At 39.5% G+C, this 17,813-nt stretch overlaps 1 protein-coding gene across 2 annotated transcripts in view; it reads right to left on the bottom strand.

Annotated features, from left to right (window-relative positions):
* The window catches only part of LOC121319213 (potassium voltage-gated channel subfamily B member 1-like), a 108,065-nt gene extending 90,618 nt beyond the window's left edge, over window positions 1-17,447 (bottom strand). The window contains exons 1-2 of one of the 2 annotated variants that reach the window (XM_041256414.1): window positions 17,314-17,447; window positions 15,295-15,973 (exon numbers count right to left, since the gene is read on the bottom strand). In XM_041256414.1, the coding sequence (XP_041112348.1) occupies window positions 15,295-15,861 (567 nt within the window). In that variant the 5' untranslated portion in view covers window positions 15,862-15,973; window positions 17,314-17,447. Of the gene's footprint in view, window positions 1-15,294; window positions 16,071-17,313 lie in introns of those variants that run through there. The other variant, XM_041256415.1, reaches the window with a different exon arrangement.
* Between the last annotated feature and the right edge of the window lie 366 nt (window positions 17,448-17,813).

Below are 17,813 nucleotides of genomic sequence, written 5' to 3'. Positions count from 1 at the left end.
CCCTAATTTGTTGGCAGGCCTAATAAACATACTCTGATATAATAGTATTGTGCACGTTCCGGTGCCCAGGGTTACCGCAGCAAGGGAATCAGTCAGTACCAGCTGGAGCATTCAGATTGATGTACTGCAGGTGTTATATTTCACATGGTGGAGCCCGGGGCTACAGTAGATGGGTTTGACTGGAGTACTGTATTTAGCCAGATTGAGTTACATTGGCTTTCACACTAGTGTCAGGAGTCTTAAATGACTTGTATGAAATGGTTTGCTGTATGTAAACACAGACAAAAGAGCAGCAGCTGGCAGTATTCTCCGGTTAGGAGTTACATTAGTAAATTAGCCATTGTGGTTTAAAAGTCGAAGGTGCTAATGAAATAATTCCAGTAAATCTTACCTAATATGTATTGCTGACATTGAAAGCATGTGTGCCATAGGAAAAGCAGCATTTCTTTTTCACCTGTGTTGGATGCGCTCCTTCAACAGGCGGTGAGGCATACCAAACTAGGGTGCAAAATGGAGTTCGGCAATTTTGTTGTTTACAAATGCTAAGAAAAAAACTACTGTTAAAAATGAAATGCATATTTTATCCAATGTGCGCATCTTTCATTTACATAAAATGTGAGCTATGCGAAGCCACGGCAGAACGTATTAGACAAGACCGTCGTTCATGTGAAAAGACCAAACAACTTCAAAAAATGGCTACTGCATATCTGCTTTGCTGTCCATTCCCCGAAGCTGCCACAAGCTTCCTCCCCCACTTATAAACTGAAAAAATATAGAAATAAACAACTAATGCGTACAGTATATCTAGTTCCTGTACCGCCCAGCAGTCTTGATGAATTCTGTTAAGCATGCAACAGGTCCAGTAATGCAATGCACTCAGGTGTGACCAGCATGTTTATCTGCTGCAAACATGTCTGCTTGGTTGTTAAATAAGACTTAGACAATATTGAAGAGCCTGTATGTATTAAAATGACTTTACTGAAAAGCTGTAACAAAATACATGTTGGCTTGTTGCTGGGAGAGTGACACTATATTACAGGAATATCATGTGTCCCCTGGGTATGTAGGGATAATTAACAATCTTTTAGGGCACCTGCAAGTGTAACGGGAGCTACAACTTCTTAGATTAAAAAACATGACCCCCCCTACATGATCCCATTACAAAAAACATGACCCCTCTACATGATCCCATTACAAAGCAGATCTTGTATTTGCTATATTATATTATAGTACTACAGCTTAATATCTAGTAACTTCTAAAAGGGGTGTAAATATAATATATTTCTAGATGGATGTCAGGACTATGTCATTGTTTTAGGATTGCTGCCTTGTACAATATTTGTATGTAAGGCTGCCAAGAGACAGAAACTGAGAGATGAAAACTGTTAGATCAAGCACATGTTGATATGTCTTGACAGAGTGTTATTATACACTGCAATGAATATTCTTTCAATTTAAATGAATATTTCAATATTCTTTCATTTCAAACTATATATTGTATAGCTTGGAAAATAGATATTGCTACAATGCTTTCCTATGGTTTACCATGCCTCATTATTATTTACAATGCTTGCCTATGGTTTACCATGCCTCATTATTATTTACAATGCTTGCCTTTGCTTTACCATGCCTAGCTATTCTTTCACTCTGTTATACTTTGCTGTGCTTTTATTATGATAAACTAACTGGGCACAGATAATGTTAGTGTGATTAAGTTGGTCTGAAACCAATCATATTCCCAATCCTGTAATCTAACATATTGGAAAAAAATTAAACTCTGAAAATAAATCTGACTTTCAGATAAAATGACATTTGGGTTGAATCCAAAGTTAGCTCATCCAAAAAAAAACCCTGCTGCAAAACTCAAGCCTCCTCAGAGGAACATGTAATACGCTTTGGGCTTTATTCTGAAGCAAGTGCAGAGGTGAAGGCTAACTTTATGAATGGAATAAAGTTATTTTAGGAGGTACAAAGTCATCTAATTAGAACAGTGAATGACCCTACCTTCAACGAGGCTAAGTTGCTTCATGTACAGTTCTTTTTAAAAGCGTGTCAAAAAAAAGTAACTTCAGAAGTTGTTTTCTTCTTCGTTTTTACTGTTACCTTGCATGATGCTTGCAATCACTCAAACACTGGTTTTCTTGCAATGTTTCTGTGTTAAGGTGCTTTCCACAGTTCAGGAGCCCTGCCTGCCAAAGATATATGTAGCCTGTGCTAGCCAATGTGTTGTTATAGGAGTAAAAGCCAGCATGTCTAGTGATCTGCTGCCTTAGATCACGTTTCCTCTGCACAGGACAGCTACTGGATGCTTACCAATAAAAAGACACTTAGACATATATAACTTTTGGGCATAGCTGTATGTTAGTAAACAAAGAGTATTCTGCAGCCGGCTCTTCCCATAGAGCTGAGGACAAATGTAATAAATTCAGCCATGCCCGTAGGTCAAGGTATCAGATGCTGCAACAGGCTATGCAAAACTGTAGCTACAAACTCAAGAAAAAAAAAGAAGCAAACAGACAGACCAAGACACCGCTGCAAGGTACAAACAATAAGAGTCACAGCCACAGCCGCGCTGATAAAAAACATCCTCATCTGTCATCCTGTGACAGAGATGGGGGGGGGGGGGGCGGAGAATAAGGGGTGCCTGTGGGCCCGATTTACTAAGCTTCAGTGCGGCAGCAGTGCGATGTTAACCCGTCGATCACATTTGAGATCGTTCAGTCTTAGGCTCGGTAAAAGCTGATACACTGTGCTGGACTGGAAGGTGGTTTTGTGATGTGGATTACACTGCTGTTCAATGAGGGCTGGGATGAGACCACCAAGACCATTGCGCATACCCATGGGGAGTATTTATAGACATTAGTGAAACCACAGCAGCCAGCACGATTCCAGCTGCTACTCGCTATCTCACAAACCACTTCAGATGGCGGCTTTACACTTTCTGTGCCAACAATGCCCTTCACTTTGACCTGAGACAGAAAATGTGGCCCTTTTTGGTTTCTGGGTGATAAAGACTGAACACTTTGAGACAATGTTTCAATCATAAAAACCTTTGGCCATAGCTGCGGTCAAGTTCGATTGTGCTTGATTTTTAAAGCCACAGGGTTACTTTAAACTTTTTCACCAGAATTTGATGACTGAAACAGAAAAGAAAACATTAGTTAATGCTGATATTACATATCTATTCCAGGTGTTACATTCTGTTTAGTTTCCTAAACAATACCCATGTCTATAAGACTACCTGTGCTTACCTGTGTACAACGCTAATGTGTGCACTATGAATACACATTGAATAATGTTCAGACAACCTGTTTAGATGGCGTTTAAACTTTAAACTATGAATCCCTCTAATACCAAACTGCTCTTTAACCAGTTGGTCCACATGGAGACTAGGGGCTACAGGTTCAAAGCGTTTACTCCAGTCTAATTAACTCTTGTTTTTTGAAAGAGGTAAAACACCTGTTAATTTAGTTTTTTCTTCTTTCAAAATAGGAGTTAATTTAAGAATAAAGAAAATGCTTTGAAAATATATATCAATAGTTTAAAGTGGAGATGTTAAAACGTTAGACGAGTATTAAACCTTTATGCCTAAACGTTTAACCAAGTCTAGGTGTTAGCCTTAGTGTTTATATAGCAGTAAGTGTACAGTGTGGGCCAATTTATCTCATACTTCATATTTCTTCACTGACATTTTCATATACAGTACAATTAAATGGTGTGCATGCAGTCTGATGCACAGTTGTTTATAAAAGGCCATGGAAAGAATCTTTCTTTTCTGATTGGTTACAAACATTCACAGTATGTTAAAGTTTTAAAGTGCTTAAACTCAAGTTTAAACATTTAGGTAATGAAACAGAAGTAAATTCTCTACTAGACACCCCATACACAATGCTCCAGCCCATGGTGTGCACTGTGAATGCAGTCACAGTTCTGTATATAGGTGCTTGAAAGCAGAATGTAGTTACCTTCTCAGAGCAGGTTTTACTTCAAGCAGAGACAATCCAATAAGCTACATAAAGGTCATCTGTGCTGTGAACAGGCTGCCTTCAGGCCAGAAAGGAACACCCAAACAGGCAGTATTGGCGGATGAAACTGAGACACAATGGCTGCGCTCAGTGCGTTTATTGAATAAAACAAATAAAAGGTTTAAACAAAAACAGCACACGGCACTTGAGGCCAAAATAAATAGACAAACAAAATGGATTAACACTAAACAAACAGCGGACAAACAGACAAACACGGTGAGTCAAAACAAACAGACAAGTGTCGTGTTGATCCTTCCAGCACAAAATAGCAATTGTTAGTACTTTTTTATTTACTTTTCCTATCCTTCTCTCTCACGTTCTCCACTCACCGTACACACAACCCCGAGCGAGTGAAACACTGCATCATTTATGCAGGTGTATCGAGACTCGATTGTGAATCAATCATTTAATTTGGAATCTCGGTACATCTGCACGTGAACTCATTTGTGCACTTCTCCGTGCTCACATACAAATACCCCTTTTAATCTGCACGTGAAATGATTGTGCCATCCTCGTGTCTAACTACAATTAAATATTCGTGCTACACAGACTCATTTATATCCCGTGCGCCAACATCTACACACCAACATTAACACACCACATGCATTCATCTTTAGCTTGGTAAAAAAAAAAAAAGAAACAAATGTATGTTTTTAAAATACAGTGAAGCATACAAAGCTTTCAGTACAGTAGTTCTCAGTCGGAGGCCAGGTGCCTCTACCCCCAAACGCCAACCATTCCTGCCATTCGTCCGTTAAGCAACTCTGAATGGTGCATGCCACAAAATCTGCAGATGCTAATAAAGGATTGCTTTCATCGGTGCAAAGTACTGATTGGCTATTTTTGGTGGATAATGAAATAAATGTGGACCAACTGGGTCTTTGTTTATTTTTAAACAAATATTTATTTACTCTTAAATTAAAATATGCAGATGAATACTTAAGGAAAATAAATCTGCATCACAGTAGCAATTAGAGGTGGAATCAGTAACCAGTTTTCTGCTCTGATAAATGACAGGTACACTGAGGAAACCTCACTATTCAAATATGTAAGGAAAGTCAAGATCAGCTACCACACGGTACAGCCCTCAAATCGACAGGCATTATTGCTATTAGAAAACAATTCGTTACCATCAGCCAGTCAGCTTCCAGCTCTAGCAGGCTTCTGCCAGACACTAGATGCCAGCTGGAATATGCAGCACCAACTGTGATTCAAACTTTTAATCAATCCACATTTTGGTTTTTTCATTTTGATTTGCAAATACTAAACAAAGACACAATTGGTCCAAATGCATTTAATTATCAACCAAAATCAGCTAAACAATACATAAAAAAAAATTGCATATTATATGCTGTATTCAAATACATGCATTTGTGCAAAAGCAAGAAACAAACTACATCTGAAAACCTGATGTCCCAACCCTAACAAATAATATTATTCTGTTCATTTATTCCCCCCAACATACACACATTGTTATAACACAGAATTGTTTTTTCTGTTCATTTTTTGGGGTAATTTTACTATTCCCGCTTAATAACCGAATAAACTAAAATGAGAAGAAGTGCACAAATGAGTAGTCTGTAGTATATAAGTATTCTGTAAAATAAGTAATATAAGTAGTCTGTAAAACTCTCCACATGTATTTAGAATAGACCAAACATACAGTAAAAAAAATGATTCCACGGGGTCTCATCTATACGATAAAGGATGCAAAACTGCAAGGCACAGTAGAGTATTTAAACTGTCCCTTAGATATCTGTAACGCACACTAAAATGCTTCGGTGCATTAGTCTGCATTGCCCTACTGTATAATTGTATTGTATGCTATCAAACCCTGATAACATGACAGCAAATAAGAACCAATTCAGCTAATCTGTCTCAGTGAAAGCTCAAAACTTATTTGGCAGGAGTGACTCCATTATTCCCATATAATAAATCAAAGAATCTGCTGTATGTCCCTTGCCACGCTCTTGATTCGGTATCACTGCCAGGCATAGGCCTAATCACTATTCAGAAACAATGCCAACTGATATTTATACATTCTTAAAAGATCCCCACCATTTCACAAAGTGTAGCAATATGTACTAGATGACAACTATGAAGGATTGCTTGGAGATTAAATGTATTATATTTCTAGTGGTTCCTAATGGTTGTAATGGTTCGTCTGGGGACAAATATACAACTTCAAATAAGTAGAAATCAATTGTTTTAAGAGGTTGCTCATTGGAAAAAATATTGGAAAAAACCTTCCAACTGTAGCACAGACTTTTATGTTTGTGAGCTGTCCAAAACATGACTGGCTCATGTTATGCACAGAGCATCCTTGAGATCTGTTCAGTAATTATGCTGTAACTGCATGCATAATTGCACCATGTTAATTCCTATTTATGTATCTACTTTATAATGAAAATATATGTTTCTTTGAAAGTATTGTCAGGACACGTTCTCGAACCCCATGCTGCTTTTAAAAAAACAACCCCCCCCCCCCCCAAAATGAAATGTAAAAATCATGACCGAAAGGGATATGTAAATACTTCCTGTTGGGAGTCATTGGTAGGTGGATTTGATATACTTTTAAACAGTTCTGATAACAGGAGCTCGGTTGGAAGGTGCTTCAATATCCAAGACTGCACAGAAATATCTCTCCAGAAAATGTAATGTCCTTAACATGTCAAATAAATCAGTGTTATTCAAGATTCCTTCACTGTTGACAGTGTTAAGGCACGTATTGATTTTTTGGTACAAAAACAATTTGTCCACTTTTTTTAAATGTGAATAATTGCTGTCATAAATCAAAAGGCTAAATAAAACCATGCCTATAATCTATTGACATCATCTGTTTTGATAAATGCAATACCCCAGGCCAGACGCTGAAGATCAAACCTCCAGTTCTCAAGGACGTCCTGGAACAGCCCCTGAAGACATCCCCATTTAGACAAGAAAAACCCAGAAAAACACCAGACACTTTACACTATCAGTCACAACAGACACAAACAAACATGTGTGTTATTTTAAAAAGATGTGTACAACACAGGGGCCCCATATCAGCAGAGAAAATTCCAGTTCCAAATATGAAGATCAACCTCAAACCTGTAAAATACATACACTGTATGCATACATTTTGGGTGAATTGGTAGGACTGGAGATTTTCTCTAACGTACAGTGCCTATAGGAAATATTCACCCCCCTTGGACGTTTTCACAGTTGATTGTGTTACAACCTGAAATCTTGATGCATTTAACTGGGATTTTTTTTCCTTTTGATTTACACAACCTACTCAACACTTTCAATGTGTAAAAAATAGGGGGAGGGGGGAAACAAATCAATTAAAAATAAAATACTTATTAGATGAGTATTCACCCCCTTTGCTGTGACACTCCTAAATAAGTTCAGGTGCAACCAATTGCCTTCAGAATTCACACAATAAGTTAAATGGAGTCCATCTGTGTGCAATAAAAGTGGTTCAATGATTTCAGATTAAATACACCTGTCTCTGTAAGGTCCCACAGTTGGGTAGTGCATTTAAAGCAAAGATACTACCATGAAAACCAAGCAGCTTTCAACACAACTCCGGAATAAAGTTGTGGAAGGTATACAGCACCACTCAGAATCTGCTTAGAGCAGGCCGTCCTCCCAAACTGAACAGCCGGGTAAGAAGGGCATTGGTCAGAGAAGCCACCAAGAGGCCAATGACAACTCTGAAAGATCTACAGCATTACATGGCTGAGATGGGAGAAACTGTCCATGTGTTAACAATAGCTGAGGTATTCCACAAATCTGGCCTGTATGGAAGAGTGGCAAGAAGGAAGCCATTTCTGAAAAAAGCCCATGTAAAATCCTGCTTGGAATTTGCAAAAAGGCATGTGGGAGACTCTGAAAAGATGTGGCAAAAGATTTAGTGGTCCGATGAAACAAAAATGGAACTATTTAGTCTAAATGCAAAGCGTTATGTCTGGCGCAAACTCAACACAGCACATCACCCAGGTAACACCATTCCTACTGTGAAGCATGGTGGTGGCAGCATCATGCTATGGGGATGCTTTTCATTGGCAGGGACTGGGATGCTTGACAAGGTAGAGGGCGAAATGTATGGAGCTAAATACAGGCAATTCCTTGAGGAAAACCTGCTTCAGTCTGCAAAAGACCTAAAACTAGGACAGAGATTCACCTCTCAGAAGGACAATGACCCCAAGCACACAGCCAAAGTGACACTGGAGTGGCTAAAAAACAAGAAAGTGAATGACCGAGAGTGGCCCAGTCAAAGCCCAAATTCTCTTGCCTCTTCAAAGTGTTGAGTAGGCTGTATAAATCAAAGGAAAAGAAAATCCCGTTTGAAAGCATCAAGATTTCAGGTTGTAACACAACAAACTGTGAAAATGTCCAAGGGGGGTGAATACTTCCTATAGGCACTGTATGTTAGAGAAAATCTCCAGTACTACCATTCTATTTATTTGTAGCAGGAAAAGGTGTTCCGGGGAGTAGGCAACAGCTGTAACCCATTCTTGTGTTTTATAACTAGTATGACATCACATGAAGTAAAACAGATTTATACAGTATGTGCTGTGAGTAAAAGTAGACATTACTAAATAAAGTGTACATATAATATTGGATGCTGTCCAACCTTTTCTGATACTGATGATCAGGTAGTTTTTAAAGTGCCATAAAAACAAAACACAAAATCACAAACAACTGTTTAACAAGAGTTCAAGAGCGCTTTAACAAGAGCGCTTTAATAGTGTTGTGTGCCATGTGTTTTTACCAAAAACTACAGAATAAGTAAAAAAAGCTATGCTGTGGCTAGGCACACACACAATAGAGATTTGTTATTGGCTGAGGTACCTGCCATTCAAACTTGACACTATCAATGAATAAATCAACTGAGAAATTGAACAGAACTGCATATGCCAGCTGAATTGAAAGCAGTATTAATTTTGTACTGTACAGCCTATTTTTATATCGAGAAAAGTGAATGGCTCACTTTCATAAGCCCTGTCCCATATCAAAACACAAGAATACAGAACACCAAATCATACCTGTTTTAAAAGTCTGATCAATGAGTTCACTAGTTAAACAGAGCTGAACTCTTAACACTACAGCCTGATGTAGTAGTACAGGAAAGCACAGCAGTCTAGCAAAGCTGCATGCCCACATATCATTTATGCAAAGACATCATTATGATGTGTTTCTTTCTTTGAACCCTACTTTGTTTTCCTACACTACATCCCATTAAAAACAGATTAGCAGAACACTGTGTTCAGTGACTGAAAGGGACTGCGGAGGGACAAGAGTAAGGATGGATATGTAAAAAGGCAGATAAATTAATCCTGTTTTAAATACCATTATACACAGCTGTAACCATTTCTATATTCACACAATTATTTTTTGGAGATTCCGTTTTTATTAGGGAGCTCTCCTGAATCCCTTGTTTAGAAAGATACAGGGTATTAATGCTTGTGACAGAGTAGCTGTCTGCCGTGTGGGCGGCTGCATTTGCTGCTGAGTGACAGGCAGGATTGAGAGAGAGGTTGAAGTTGATACGCCCCCCGCAGGAAAACAGGATTTATTTACATATCAACAAACTGAGCAGCTCACATGACGCTACCAGCAACGGCAGCGCAAGGATCACATACAACACAGTGTACAGAAACTGTGTACAAAAACTCTGGTAGGATTTACAATCCCTGAACTAATCTTCTCTGTTCAATAATAAACTAGCATTGCTGAAGAGCTTGGTGGATAAGTGGTTAGGGCGGGTGTGACTGGCAGATACGTGGCGACAGATTGCTGTATTAGTTTTATTTGCTAATTTGACCAGTTAACCGTGATCAATATGAAGACTGCTTGGTTTTATTCAATGGGCTTAGCCAGTGCTATGGGGTTTAGGAATGGAAGGAAAAATGTATTTGAGGAAGAACAAAAGTAACTTTAAAAAAAACAGTGCTACAGGTAGTGGACAAAAAAATGGAAACACCAATGTAAAGTTACTTAATAGGGCGTTGGGCCACCACGTGGGGCCAGTATGGCCTGTATGCATCGTGGCATAGAGTCTACCAGCCTTTGGAATTCTGCAGGAGGGATGCGGCACCATTCTTCCACGAGAAAGTCAATCAACTCACAACTGGTTGATGGAGGTGGAAAATGCTGTCTCAGGCGTTGTTCCAGAATATCCCATAAATGCTCGATTGGGTTCAGATCTGGTGACTGAGAAGGCCATGACATATGGATAACATCAGTGTCATGCTCATCAAACCATTGGGTGACCACACGTGCTCTGTGGATGGGGGCATCGTCATCCTAGAAGACCCCCCCCCCCCCCAGCAGGAAAGAAATGCTGCAACATGAGGTGAAGATAATCACTCAGTACCATTAAGTATCGATTAGCATTGACCTTGACTTCTAAGGGAATGAGTGCACCCAAACCATGCCAGGAAAATGCACCCACAACATTACAAAACCACCAGAACCCTTCACTGTTGGAACCAAGCACTCAGGGCTGTAGAGTTCTTTAGGTTGGCTCCACACGTGCACTCATCCATTTGTCGAGAACATGGTGAAGGATGATTCATCTGACCATATCACATTTCTCCCCTGCTCTGTAGTCCATCTTGAGCTGTCTTGGTCACTGAAGCGCCTGCCAAACTCGCCCCAACAATCACCCCTCTTTCAAAGTCACGAGGTCTCCTCTTGCAGCCATGCTAGCCATAATTATTAATGCCTTAATAATATAATTATTAAGGCAACCAGGCCTGTTCAGCATTTTTATACATAATCGTAAGCATGTTGGGATGTTATTTGCTTAATTAACGCATGAGCCACACCTGTGTGGAAGCCCTTGCTTTCAATATCCTTGGTGTCCCTCATTTACCCAGGTGCTAACATTTTTTTGTCCACTACCTGTGTATTGACCTAACTCGAATACATATACCTTGATAATTAGCAGCTTTAAAAAACAAAACAAAACAAAAAAATAACAGCTTTTAATACAGAATAACCAAAGGGCCCTATTCAAATGATTTCCAGCTGGGAAAAAATGGGTTTTAGAAAAATACAAATTCACATGTAATAAATACGTTCCTCCATTTATTAAATTAAATTCTCATTAACGCAATAAACTAAATCAACATTTATTTTTTCTAAAATGCCTACATTTAATTAAATTGGCCCCCAAGAGAGGTTACACTAAACAGATAAGCAGACATGAAAAGGATGTGCAGGTGCTATTCCAGATGCTGAAATGAATACATGCAGTACATCCTACACTGAAACAATGGCGACGTTTACATGGCAATGGCGATGTGTTTGTCATACTTTTCAGGAAATGCGTTGCTATGCAGTTCTGATTTGGAGGGGGGGGGGGGGGGGGGGGGGGGGGGGGGGGAGTAATAGATTACTCAATTCATAGTCATTTAGGGGAGGGAATATTTAAATGTCAGTGTCTGCTTACTAAATAGGAAAAGAACGACTCTGAATATCATAAGGAGAGCTTCATGTGTTGCCATAAAGATAAAATCATTTAACAAGAGAAATAAAATGTGTTGTCGTGCACATTCTGAATTATGTCATGAATTAGCTACTTGTTTGTCTGGTTACCTTTCCAACACACACACGCACACACACACACACACACACACACACACACACACACACACACACACACACACACACACAAAATCTATATATAAAATATAATTTCTACTAAGTACAAGATTTACTACTTAAAATTTATATTTCTGTGTGTGTATGAATGTATGTGTGTGTGTGTAACATCTAAAAGTTACATTTCATTAACACTAGAATGTTAGTTTACCTACCGTAAACCTGATTCCCTGAAAGAGAAGATGGCCACCAAACATTGTTTATGGGATACACGCCTGCCTAATCCTGCTCTTACTATCAAAGCTGCTGATAGGCCCCCCTACCCTCGATGACCTCCTCAGTCCCACCTACCAATGGGATAAAGCCGTCATGGAGGGAAGGATCGACCTCTTTTCACGACAAAACTGCGATGATGACCGACGTGACCTTGTGGTTGGTGGCCATCTTCTCTTTCAGGGAACCAGGTTTACGGTAGGTAAACTAACATTCCCTTTCAATTCGAAGATGGCCACCAAAACATTGTTTATGGGAAAACGAATACCAGAGCCATCGCGAGGGAGGGAACAACAGCAGCACACGAGAGATGCCTCAGCTCTGCCTGACCAAAGGTCAGCGGTGCAAGCGAGCGACCTGAAAGACGCTTGTGCCCATCGAAGGCAACGAGGGATCTATCACATTAAGGTGATAGAACCTGGAAAAAGTATGCGGCATATCCCAACTAGCCACATTACAAATCTTAGCCGTGGAGGCACCTCTAAAGAGGGCCCATGACGTAGCCTCACCTCTCGTGGAATGTGCGGCTACCTGCCCAGGTCGGGGTAAGCCATCACCACCATACGCAGTCGAGACTGCGTCCGCAATCCAATGCAACAGTCACTGCTTCTAGAGGGGCTGTCCCAGGGTACGTGTCCCATGATAGACAAAGAGCTGGTCAGACTGATGCAATGCTCTCTTCCTAGCCACGTAGCATCTCAATGCCCGCAATCCACATACAGACGGAAGGCGGGCACGAACCTGGGCCCACTCGCACTAAAGCATAGAGCCGATACCGATAGAGCGTGGTTACGTCACCTACCAGCCCTGCTGCTGCCTATGGCAAGCCGTTTTAACATTTAATCTTCAATTGCTGATATCAGCAATTTTAATACTGATATCAATAATTTTCAATGTTATTTTTTTTATATCAAAAATAGAATTGTTGATATCGGAAACACAATTGTTGATATCTAAAATAGAATTATTGATATCAAAAACAATACCTTTTATTTTGATATTAACAATTGTATTTCTGATATCAACAATTCTATTTTTGATATCAAGAATGGCGTTTTTGATATCAAGAATGGCGTTTTTGATATCAAGAATTCTATTTCCAATATCAAAAATGCATGCTAATGAACATCCAGATTCAATTTTGGACTTCAAAAACGCATACTAATAAGACAGGAGACTTCCAGTCGACACATTTGTAAGCACATTATCCTGGGTATCTGTTGTATTAAGGCACGCTTTTTCATCTACAGAACGGGCCAGAACGGACATGTCTAACAATAACGAAGCATCAGACTTAGTGACTTTAACATGCAGGTCTTTTCAAAGATGAAGAAAAAGAGATTTAACAATTTATCACCTAATTAGTATGCATTTCTGATATCAAGAATTCAAACCGGATGCTCATTAGTATGCATTTTTGACATCAAGAATGGCATTTTTGATATCAAGAATGTGATTACAATACTGATATCACAAATGCAATTCTTAATATCAAAAATACAGTTCTTAATATCAAAAATGCCATTCTTGATATCAGAAATGCCATTCGTGAGATCAATAATGTCATTCTTGATATCAGCAACTGAGGATTAAATGTTGAAACTGCTTGCCATATGCCATAGCCCCAGACTTGCTCACCAGGCTACAGTCTGACAAGTGCGTGCCGGGGTACCTGCATCCCATTTTAACAAAAATCACCTACCAGCCCTGCTGCTGCCTTCCCTTGTAAACGCTACAATATGTTACTTTCGTTTTAGATCAAAAACTACTTTTTTTTTTACAGTTTTGTACGTAAATAAACCTGTTTTACACACTAGTTTCTTTTGAAATGTTTATTTTATTATAGTTTTTCATTTTTTGAAGCAGTGCTTTATACGTGGTAAGAAAGAAAATAAATCCTTTCATATTTAATTGTTCATTTAAATATGACGTTTCGGCTGTGCAGGTGTTTGATATGATGTGCTTGAATTAAACTTTTGAGCCATATCCGATAGATTGTCTTTCATTTTAATATTGTTGTTTAAAATGTACCGTGATAATGACTGCCTTCGGCAGTTGTAGGTATGAATATAACTGCGAAGGTTCTAGTGTTAAAGTAGTCCATACATGTACATTTTGTGTGTGCGCATGTGTGTTTTGTACGGCCTTTCTACTGGAGATTAGTGAGATTAAGTGAGAAGAACTTGATCTTGTGAGCCACAGGTATGATTCCTGGTCTAGCTTACATAGGTTTTTAAAGCTATTTTTATCATGAGAAAGTGATTGACCTTGTCCTTAAAGTCGTGCTATTTAACGATGTATCTGCATGGCAACCTCACACAGTTATGACTGTAGAGTCGATTTTCAGGTGCATGTAAACCCAACTACTCTGAAAGCAAATTGTTTTGAGTTCATAATTTAAACAAAACATGTCTTGATGTGTGCATCTGTTTATAAAATCAATACAAGGCCTTCGAAACCACATACATTTATGATCTCTGCATTAGAAATGGAAAACCTAAAATGATGTTTGTATTCATTCTGATTGTCCACTATTTAGGCCTGTAACAACCATTTTGTCAGTGTGTGCGCCTGCCTTAAAATGTCTGGAACAGGAGCACGTGGAGTTGCTGCTATGGCTGACAGTATGGTACACACACACTGACAGCAGTGTTACACATTCTAACTGAGGCTCTACCCTGCTGGTCAGAGATATGGAATTAGTGCAGCATTACTCTGCAAAGGGGAACCGCATACTCTACTCTAGCTGCTACAAAACAGAACCAGGTGTTAAATTTTCACACTAGGCATATTTGATCAAAGCAAGTTCTCCTGATTTTGCAAAATATAAATAAATAATTGAATTTGTACACTATCTAAAATTTACAAACATTCATCTTTGGTACAGCTTCTTTATTTTTAGTTTTTGCTTTCCTTATAAATATTAGTGTAAAGAATTCCTCAATGCTGTAACTTGTGAGTTATTTAAGTTTTGATCTGTAACAGACCATGAATAGGTAACAGACTTAAACATACTCTTTAAATAGGCCTAAGTTAGGGTTTTGGGAATAGGACTCGATATTGTATCATACAGAGTTGAGCACTGCTCAAAAGAACATTTTCATGAGAGGAAGCATTCCTTGTCGCACGCTATTAAACATGAATTATAATTACACAGTAATGTGTAACCCAAACAGGGTTGTCCTGTTCACATATATAACATAGTGACTTGTTGAGCAAACATAACCATATTGAAACTTTTGTGGTCTAACCAAGTCAACAGAAAACGACTGGGTTTAACACGTTTTGTCATTTGTGTGTGGGTTAACAGACTTACATCTCATAAGGTATGATGGACCATTCTTGTTGAGTGCTATAAAACGACTCTTTGCGTTATTATTTAAAGCAACATTAGCGTTACCTTGGCGGCCACAGAAGAGCTGGGTTTCTCCAGAAGGTCCCAAAGCTTCCTTCTTTTTTCCGCGCAACATGTGTTTTCAAACTCATCTCCTTCCCTGTCCCGCATAGTTTCGGCCTCTCGTTTCAGTTCCTCGTTCATTTGTTCCTTTTTCTGGTGATATCTGGCTTGGCAGCAAGATTCCAGATATATCTCGTCTATTCCCCAGTAATCCAGTTCCTGACTGAACGACAGCGCGCACATTTCCTCCATCATGTGCAACTTACCAGTGCGGTAAAAATTCAAAATAGAAGTGAACGCCCCGGGATGGCGATCAAAAAAGTACTCGTTATCGTCCAAGTTGTAATCATCACATATTTCAGTAAGAGACTCGTGCGTGTTGCAGTCTCTTAGTTTCCCCAGCCGCGTGCGGGGTAACCTGTCCAGCGTTCTCCAAAGAACCTCGTGCGGAAGCCCCCCAACGTTCAGCCGCACTCTCCTGCAGCAGGCTTTGCTCCTTATGATATCCATGGGGTCTGGAGGCAACGAGGTAGTTGATTTAGATCCCGGTTTATTCATCCCGGCTGACATATTGTACAAGATAAGGCTCCTCAAAATTATTACTTTATTTGTTATAACGTCCAGAAACCACCGTCTACAAGTTATTGTTTACATTTGCGCTTGTTTACATCCATTCTTGCAGCTGAAAAAAAGATAGAAAAGAAATATCAGTGACACTTTCTAAAATGGAGACCAAGCCCAGATGCCCTACACAACTGGGAAAGAACATTCCTCACGCAATGTAAGGTGGGTTATCCACTTATCAGTGCAACAAACAGATCATTTAATCTGCTCAAGTAGCCTCCACACTTTGAGAGAATGCAACGCGTGAACTCTACTCTGACAGTGAGCGCTGTTCAGTCGATCAGTGCTGAAACCACTGCCTCCCCGTTACATAGAAGTAAAACGGGTTTCATTCCCCCCTTCCTGTTACATGTAATCAACTGCAGTGAGCTGTCCAGCACTGCTGGTGCTGAAGGCATTGAGAACTTCTATTACAATGTGCGCGGTCGCACGGCTTATTGGAGAGAGAGCCAGGCAGCGCTCGGAGTGCAGTTCATTGTCATGTGAAGAACTGCAAGGGCTGATCTCCCCTAAACCTATAATAATACTGTGTCACCAGCTATAAGTAAGCGCTTCCGTTCGAAAAAGTGTCGGGATAATTGCTGCCCTTTAAAAACCGCGGTGCTAATAAAATGTGACACCCGAGCGAATGGTTTGGGAAAAAAAAAAGAAATAAATAATTTCGTATTTAAAAAAAACAAACAAAAAAACCCATCTGTTTACTAACATCCACAGGCTGATATCAAGAAGCCTGGTCTCATGGTTTTGATTCCGTATTAAGACAAACAAATGTTAGCAAAAGGCGTAGGATTTTATGGGAGCACATTTTACATTTAAAAAAAAAAAAAATATGATCATCAGCCACTTAACCCAGCGCCATTGCCAATTTCAAGGTGGGCATATTTAAAAACGTAGTTTTGAGCCTTGTTAAATAAAAGCCATGACGATTTTGTGTCTGTTTCCCGGGGGAGGGTGTCATTTCATTCTTTCATCTTCCGCGGCTGCGTTTACTTATAATGCTCTGTGGATGGCAACACATCTTCAATATCACCTTATAGGTTCTGTGCATAGAATGATAAAAGCAATATACCAAAGGGCCCGTCGTAAGTGACTTAGATGTCACAACTGCAAACACGCACACACACATACAAACTACGTTTTAAAGACAGGCGGCTGCTGTGTAACCCTCTTCACATATCTTCTTCCAAGTGTCACGCAGCAGCACATTTATAACATTCCTTTCTGCGAAAGCCATTTCCTCAAATACCAATAGCAGATGCCATAGCCAGTAGGACCCCACATTTATTAATATTCATAACATAACGCACACGTCTAACACGAGACTTAAAATACATTAGACTTCAAAAACATCCGCGAAGAAAAAAAAAAATAAGAGAAATGGACAAACTGTTCACGTACCTCCATTAACACCCATTAACAGGTAGAAAAATCGAAATGACTCCAGCCACTCCAAGGGAATTGATGGCGAAAACCTCTAATCGCACAATAAACACCACACAGACGTGTTGCACGCCAATCACCAGTGCGTTGAAGTTTTTTTCCCTCAATTCGAGACATACAAGCAACGGTTTTTTTAAAATATTTATTTATTTATTTTTCTGATACCCGTCTCTCTGCAGCTTAATGGTGATCAACAAGTCTGGTCCGACTCTCTATAATTTCAGTGCTTCTGCCTTGTGGAGAACAGCCTGTTCTTGCATCGGCGAGGAGGGAAGTAGCTCCACCAGCCGGTTAGTGCTGGAAGACAGCTATGCTTAACCATTCACCTACCGGGACAAGACTGCATGTTATTGGACAAACCTGATTGTTTCATTAGAGACACATACCTGCCCTGATAACGGCCGTATTTTGGTCACCGAGCTTGTGTTCATTATTAAAGATGAACGAGGCTGAAGTTA

The sequence above is a fragment of the Polyodon spathula genome, chromosome 8 (assembly GCF_017654505.1).
Source record: "Polyodon spathula isolate WHYD16114869_AA chromosome 8, ASM1765450v1, whole genome shotgun sequence".
Classification (NCBI taxonomy): Eukaryota; Metazoa; Chordata; class Actinopteri; order Acipenseriformes; family Polyodontidae; genus Polyodon; species Polyodon spathula.
Note: the sequence above shows the minus strand (reverse complement) of the source record. Positions and strands in the feature narration are given on the sequence as shown.